At 32.7% G+C, this 8569-nt stretch overlaps 1 protein-coding gene across 1 annotated transcript; it reads right to left on the reverse strand.

Moving 5' to 3' along the window:
* Positions 1-5896: 5896 nt before the first annotated feature.
* Positions 5897-8331, reverse strand: LOC123318575 (tigger transposable element-derived protein 6-like). The gene is made up of 2 exons (XM_044905247.1): positions 8149-8331; positions 5897-7989 (listed from the first exon to the last, which is right to left on the reverse strand). Exon 2 carries the CDS (start codon positions 7974-7976, stop codon positions 6162-6164), a length of 1815 nt encoding a protein of 604 aa, XP_044761182.1. The 5' UTR covers positions 7977-7989; positions 8149-8331; the 3' UTR covers positions 5897-6161.
* Positions 8332-8569: the final 238 nt, after the last annotated feature.

An 8569-nucleotide genomic window follows, 5' to 3' on the forward strand; every position in this document is an offset into this window, starting at 1 on the left:
TCTCCGAGTTAAAAGTTCTTCTTATGTTTTTACATTTATTAAATTTGAATGTTGTAAATACTGATTATGTGCTGTCTGAGAAAACCCTAGTTGTTTATTTTTGAAATGATCAATCTCTTTTTGATATTTGATTATTAAATCTTCAATTTGGCTCAAATCAATATGATAAATCAATTATATATGCCTTTTTGTAATGTAGGCTTTTCCTAATAAAATTGGAAGGATATTATTTTCTAAGGGAATAATTGTGAGGTAAATGTGACGTATTTCATCTTGATCCGAAACAAAATATTTAACTACGTTTTTCTTTGTTTTAAAATTTTCTTATGATAAATGTGTTTTTTTTTCTTATCCTGAATTCTATGTGTATCGATTTCTCGAGCATCTACTTTTTTGTATACGGTATCGAGTTTACGCGTTGTTGGATTTTTTATAAAAGTGGAGTTTTCATTCAGTTCATAACTACTTTTTGCTGAACGTTTTTCATTTACTTTATTTAACTTTTCGGTTGCCCTCTTTTGATTTTCCTCCAAGTGTTTCGTTATATCATTTAAATTCTCAATATAATTCTCATCGTAATTTTGACTTTTCTCGTTGTGAGTTTGTTCGATTGGTAAAGAATAATTTAAATCTGCCTTTATTATTTGCATAGGTGTTAATTCTAGGCTAGAATGATTTGAATTATTATAACTTAATAAAGCTTGTGCCAATTTACTTTGGAATGCGGAGTTTTTAGATTCAATAGTTCTCCTTTGTTCGATCAGGGTTGAATGGAATCTTTCTACTAGAGCATTTGAGTTAGGATTGTAATTAGTAATGTAATGAACTTCAATTTGATGGACTCTGCAAAAATCTTGTACTTCGCTATTTTTAAATTCAAGTCCATTGTCACAGGTTATTTTTATAGGAATGCCATAATGACTGAAAAATATAATTTATTCATTTACAATTTCTGGTCCCGTTTTCTGAAGTAAAGGGTAACACTGACCTAACCTTGAAAATGAGTCTACAATGCTCTAGCAATAATTTTGTCCAAATCTTATAGTATCACAATGAATATGTGTGAATGGTTTTGATCCTATCGGGTTTGGTTTAAACTGTAATTCAATGGGTGTCTTTTCGTACTTATTCTTTTGAAAAATTTCACATGCATCAATATAATTTTGAACATCTCTATTCATATTCGGCCAATAATACTTTTTTTCTCACGAACTTATTAAATTTTCACGATGAATAGTCTTGGTTTCATGGTATTGTTGAATTCTCAAAAGTTGTTCTTCTTTATCTTCTATGTCTTCTAGCAAAATATTCGAAATTTTGAAATTGAGGGTTTCATAATCGAATTTATTCTGTAAAATGGTTATAAAAGGTTTTTCTAATTCCTGAGACGCAAAATATATTGTATATGACTTTTTGGTTTGTACGAATTCTTTAATGAACTGAAAAATATCTTTATCAATTGAATTAATAGACACTCTGAATCTAAGTTTATCTCCAAATAATTTAATTTTTGTATTAATAACATTGAAATTCGATGCTGTTTCGGAAATAATTTGTAACGGATAGGCATTTACGCTTCTCTCAGTGTAAGGAATTTCTAAAATGGGGTTTTCAATACCACTGTGAACTGTGATATTGCCATGTATGATAACATTTCCTGTTTTCAATTCACTTGAATCTTCATTTTCTAAATCTGGTAATTCCTCATTAGGGTTAGTTAAAAGATCAACACATTCATCTAATTCATCATCTGATATATGATTAATCGAAGAAATTTCGTCATCTTCGATTCCATTAAACTCTCCAATATATTCATTTTTTGTTTTTCATAATTTTTGATTCGTTGAAAATATATTTGATCATATTGAAAATGCATGACCATTCCAATCTATCTAGACAACTTGCTAATCGTGGTAATGCTGAATATTTGTCGTTATTATATTCACATAATTCTTTGAGCTTGATTAAACATTCAAAAACATTTTCATAATTAGGTTTATTAAAATAAAATTCTTTTGATATTAAATAATAAATATTCTTATTGTCTTTTCTAATAGATGCGACTTCACCAATACCCTTATAATGTAATTTTAATTCATCTGCATTTCCGTATTTATTTTTAAAAATTGACGCGATTCCTTTACTCATTTCTAGATCTCTAGATACACAGTGTGCAAACGAATACTTTTTCGGAGCTTCAAAAAAATTACCTTCTTTTTCTTTAACATTATTTGATTCTGGAATATCATTATTTTCATTTAGTTCATTCATACGTTTTCTTATTGTCCAGATTTCCATATAATTCTACTTAATGCATCGGCATTATTCATCGATCCTTTTCTATACTTGATTTCATAATCGTATTCTTCTAACTTGATTCTCCAGCGCATTAATCTTGAATTCGGTTCTTTTAACGAAAATAGCCAAATTAATGGTTTATGATCTGTGTAGATCGTGAATTTCCTTTCGTAGAGATATGGTCGAAAATGTTTACATGACCAAACAATTGATAATAATTCTTTTTCTATTGTTATATATGTTATATATATATATATATATATATGTGCTATATCGAGTTTCTGCGGGATTCACAGTATGACTTGCGTAGGCGATCGGAAGATCATCAGGTGGTTCTCTTCGGGATAAAACTGAACCTATCGCAAAACCTGACGCATCAGTTGTCAAAACAAAGGGAGCATTAAATTCGAGATATCGGAGAATTGGGCGATTCAAAAAATTATTTTTGCATAATTCAAAGGATTCAATGTAATCAGAGTTATCAATATTAATCTTTGCATTCTTCTTCAAACACATTGTCAATGGTTTGATAATTTTTGCAAAATTGGGAATGAATTTTCTGTAATATCCTATAAGACCAAGGAAAGATTTAATTTCCTTCTGTGTTTTAGGAATAGGATAATTTTGAATAACTTCTAATTTATTTGGATTTGGTTTGATTCTTTCAGGGGTTATTACATGACCAAGAAATTGAATTTCTTTTTTAAAGAAATGACATTTATCTAACTGAATTTTCAGATTTTCTGATGCAAGTGTTTCTAAAATATTATGGATATCAGCTAAATGCTGTTCAACAGTTTTTGAAAATATTATTATATCATCCATATAAATATAGCATATTTTTTCAATAAAATTTTCCAACATTTACCACCGGCGGAATTCCCGTTCACCTGTACCTGACTCATCAAGTGTGTCGACGGTTTTTCTTCCATCAGAATGTTTAATTCATTATCCTTTTTTTGAATGACATCTTCCAATGTAGATATTTTGATTTTCAGTAGGGAATTATTTTCCATCAATATATTATTCTTCGATTCAAGTTAGAAGATAATTTTCAGCAGAAGATTGTTGTGGGATGAATCACCAGAAATTGATTTCGCTGTTGCTTCCCTTGATGGAGATATATCTCCTCCGTTTTTGTCACTAACATAGGAGTTGGATAACTTGACCTTACAGCATTTTTTCTTTTTAGCACTAAAACTAGGGTGGAACAGTTTATTGCAGTTTATTATCTACAACAATGTTTCACTATTGAATTCTTACAGTAACCGCATTGGGGAATCGTAAGTTGAAGGGAAACACTCGCATCGACTTCCTTACTCGACGACATGTTCACGATGAATTGAAGTCCTCTTTTTAGGAACAATTACTACGGGAAATGACCGAGGAGTTATACTCGGTCTGATTATTTTCTTTTCCAATAAATCTTCAATTTGGTTTTTCACCTCTTCACGATGACTCTCTGGATAACGATAAATTTTACAGTGAACTGGATTTTCATCAATCGTTCTAATTCTGTGTTTTATTTTACTTGAAAAACTCATTGGTTGACCCGGTACTTGAAGGACTTTATCATTGGTTTGAAAGATTTGGATAAGCTGACTCTTTATTTTGGGTTCTAAGTAACTCAAATCTATAGGAATTCTTGTACGATTTTGACAAACTTGTTGATATTTAAAAGGGATTCGACAAAAATCACTTTCTAAAACCATATTTTTGAATTCAATTCTAAAATCGTATTTATTGAGGAAATCTGCTCCTAATAGAGCATCATAATTTTTATGAAATTTGTAAAGAACAAAGGGATGACAATAATTAATTCTTAATTCGGAAAATAAAGGCAATAACACTTTTTCGTTTGACGTTTGAGATCTGAAACATGCAGTAAGGGTGGTATCTTCTCTAAAAATATTTTCTTAAAAATTATTGTAAGCGAATTTTGGATTAATTAGACAAACAGAACATCCACTATCAATCAATAATTTACACTTAGGATATTCAAATTCTACATAGGGTGATTGATTATGGTATTCTAACGTTTGGTTTAAGTCAATGCGAGTTTTTCTGTTTGACGAAAATTTTGATTGATTTGCATCTTCAATGTAGAAGGTTTTGATTGACTATAAAAATTCTCCTTTCGCTCTTCTTGTTCAGCGTGAGTCAATTCTTCGAACGTAAAATTCGGAATATTTTCATTACGATGACTAACATTTGGATAATTTTCATTGCGATTATTATAAATGTTTCTTTGCGGATTGACATTGTATTGCGTCGAATAATTTGCTCTTTTTTGCGGGTAATTTCTAGTCTGTATAGACATTTTTTCAGGCGGACTATCATTTCTCTAATTTGGGTTAGGCTTAAAAATATCAACATTTTGATTTCGTTGATGTGGATTTGATCTTTCGAAAGTTTCTCGATATGAAGGATAATGGGTTTTCACTGGCCGATTATTATAAAATCTATTAACATTATTTCTCGGCTGATGATTAAATGAATGATTATTTCGGTGCGTCGACTGATAATTGAATGCTGTATTCGACGGTTGCATATTCTTGTTGCGACGACTCTTATCTAATAATTCATATTGTGCCATATTGCACAGATAATCATCCTTCACGGCATTGACCGTTTCGTCGAAAGAAAGTGCATTATTGGTAATCAAATATGTTCTCAATTCTACGGGGCATTCGAAATAAGCACAAATTTTGTGAATATTTGATTCATAAATTTGTTTCTCTGGATCAGGCATTACATCGGCATCAGTTCTGTAATTTATTCTAATTTTCATTGCAATAATTTTATCAATGAAAGCTAATAAATCTTCATGCGGTTTTTTAGTCAAAAATTGTAAGTTATGAATCAAAACGTCTAAATTAATATTATCACCAAATTTGCTATATAAAAAGTTCTTTAATAATCCCCAATTATCAGGAATATAAGATGTGGAAACCTCAGCTAGGGCTCTATCAGTCAGTGTTGATTTAACGACAGCATAACAATAATTCTTTACTATTTGGTTTTCATCCGCAAACATCAATAGATATTGTTCAGAACTCTTAATAAAAGAATGAAGTTCATTTTCAATACCAGAAAATTTAGGCAAGAGCATACCCAATTTTTCAGCTAGTAACAAATTTATTTTCTCTTGTGCCATCTTAAATATTTTCTTTTTACGACCGGAAAAATGTTTTATCGACGTAATCGTGAAATAAAAAACTAAAAAATATTATGAATTATAAAATAGTAATCGTTTTTTTTAAAGAAACCTAGGAAAAACTCTTTGAACTCTTTAGTGATCGGTTTTTGTTAGAGAAACCTAGGAAAAACTTTTTGAAAATCGGTTTTTTCAAAGAAACCTAGGAAAAACTATACAAGTTTACTAATTTTCTACCAGATTAGGGAAACTGGGGAGAAATAGGAAATTTGAATGATAATTTAATGTCTGAGTTATAATAATATGAAAATTTCTAACGGCATGCAGACAGGAATTGAATTATGAAACTTTTTATATATATATAATATATAGGGGAGAGTGGGGTTAGTTGGCCATCGTTTTGCATATTGGGTGCCTGTAAGGTTATAGTGACATATTGACTTCATGAAATATTTTTTTATTATTGCTTAACTATCAAAGAAACAGGTTAATAAGTAAATACAGTCAATAAACTTATATTTTTTTCTAAATAATCTTTACAAGAATAGCTTGCATATGGCCATCTATCCCCACAGGGGTAGGGTCAGTTGACCAATGAAGTCAGGGAGAGATGGCCAAAAAATATAGATGAATTCAACATGAAAAATCTTAATGAAAAAATATTTTTCTGTAATGAAAAAACAAGATACAATCTATGAAACAGATTTCATTTTTTTCTGAATGCAGTTTTACCACAATTCTGACAAGTATTCAAAAAGGAAGAGCAGTTTTCATGGAACCATTTCTGGCATATTATACATTTCAACCAATCTTCTTGTTTTCGGGTTTTGTTGTAGCTTTCTCCACATCCTACACATTCAGTTTCATCAACTTCAGAAAGAGCATCACTTTCTTCTTCATATGGAACCTCTATGTTCTCCTCATCAGAACTTGTCGAGAGGGCGCGTTGTCTCTTTTGAAGAATGTTTTTCTTCCTGAATTTCTTCTGCCGGATTTCTTTCAGTTCCTTCACTTTTTTTTTCGTTGACCTATCTTTCACGCTCGCAATGTGCTCAGGAGAAGTTAATGCGGTAGCAACTGTTTTTGCTCGTTTTCTTGCAGAAGCTACTAGTGCTGGTGTAGGATTGATGCGAGTTAAAAGTTTTCCGGGCGTCAAATCTGGAATGGATATTCCTTCGGCTGGAGTTGAACTTCGAGGTTCTATATTATCATGGCTACAGGATGGTATTGCATCTTCCATCAAATTGATCGGAAGTCTGCTTTCTTCTGTTGCTTGTGTTTGTACCTGGCCTTCTCTGTTTTCGCAGTCTACCATTTGATCAGAAACTGTGTAGGCATAATCGGGTATAGCATCAGGATTCCAGGGAAATATACCAGTGGCCCTGAAACCTGACATTGCATTTCCTGCAGAGGCCGATTTTCCCCAACTTTTCGTTAGGAGTTCACCAAATTGTGGGCGTCCTAGTTTTCTTCCGGGGTGGTTCTGCATCCATTCTTTGCAAGCTTGATAATAAAAGGTCTTAAGAGATTTGAAAAAAGCCCTATCAAGTGGTTGCAAATAATGCGTGCTATGAGGCGGTAGGCACAACAGAATGACATCGTTTGCTTCGGCGGTTTCCAGAAGTTCAACACAAGAACAATGAGAAGAGTGCCCGTCAAGAATCAATAACGCTTTCCCTTCGCCCTTTCGTGGTAAAAAGTGATTTTTGAACCAATTCAAAAAAATATTAGCGGTAACATAGGCTGATTTTTGAGACATCACAATATGTGAACCAGGAGGCATTGAATCAGTCCATTCTTTTTTCGAATTCTTGCCTTTGAATATGCAAACTGGAGGTAGAAAGAAACCTTCTGCATTACAACAAGCTATGCACGAGATTGTTTCACCTTTCTCCCCTGACGTCACTGTAACCACATTTCTGGCTCCTTTTTCAGCTAAAACGTGGCCTGGACGATTATTCAATTGAAGGCCTGTTTCATCAACATTGAAGAGGCACCCAGGTTTATCGAAAAGATCATTTTGTTTCAATACTTCATGCAAAAGTTCAAAATAACTTCTCACATCCACACGGTTCATTCCCACACCTCGTCCTAGAGATAAACCCTCAGCTTTGCGAGTGGACAAGTCAGGATGTCTCCTCATGAAGGACCTGAGCCAGTCGGAACCTGCAATTTCTTTTTCTTTACTGAACTTGTGGTTTATCAGCAGACCTTCAGCGAAATTATAGGCGAGCTTACGAACATCTTGTGACGTCATAGGAAATCCGTATTTTTGTGCCTTTTTAATATGTTGTACCAATTTTATTTCATTCGCTTCTCCTAACATACTATCAGGACCCAGTCTTCCAGTCGTGGAAATGTTATTTTTTATTTTCCTCTCAAGGGTTTTTCTAGGAATACCATACATTTTTGAGGCGCCGTTCACAGAAGAACCATTTCTGACAGCTTCAATGGCAAGCTTCAAATTATCTTCAGTATATTTACCTCGATTTGAGAGTTTTCTTCTATACTCTGTCGGCATTTTTTACAGCAATCTGAAAAATTATTTCATATTTCAGGAAAAGACACAAAGAAATATATTTGGCCATCTCTCCCAAATGCTAGGGATAGATGGCCAACGAGATGAACAAAACCCAATACTCGTTTTCAATTGTTTTCAGAGGTTAGAATTACTTAAAGAATATTGCACTCACCTGGTCTGATGAAAACAGCAGTAAAATAGCAACTAAAAATTCGTAGTTGAATATTATTTGAAACACCTATAAAATTTTATGAAGGCGCCGTATGGTTTTCGATTTTTTTGCGCTCTAATATCTCCTCGAAGTGAATGAAAACAAACTGACGATGTACGTTTGTTGCCGTTAATTGTCCAATAGGATAAGCAGCGCCACCGAATGTCGCTTCATTGAGTTTTAGGCCATTGGTCATCTCTCCCGCCTGGCCATCTCACCCTACTTTACCCTATGCACATTACATACATTCACATCCATAAGGATTAGCATCAGTAATAAGATAATATACAGGGTGTTTCATCATAAACTGGACAAACTCGTATGACGTGTAGAGAATATCGGGAGAATCATTTTTTTCTTATGAAATATTTCCCGTTTTCGA

The sequence above is a fragment of the Coccinella septempunctata genome, chromosome 8 (genome assembly GCF_907165205.1).
Source record: "Coccinella septempunctata chromosome 8, icCocSept1.1, whole genome shotgun sequence".
NCBI classification, from domain to species: Eukaryota; Metazoa; Arthropoda; class Insecta; order Coleoptera; family Coccinellidae; genus Coccinella; species Coccinella septempunctata.

Excerpts from the sequence above, each read along its gene's own strand:
- LOC123318575 (XM_044905247.1), bottom strand. The coding sequence starts at position 7,976 with ATGCCGACAGAGTATAGAAGAAAACTCTCAAATCGAGGTAAATATACT.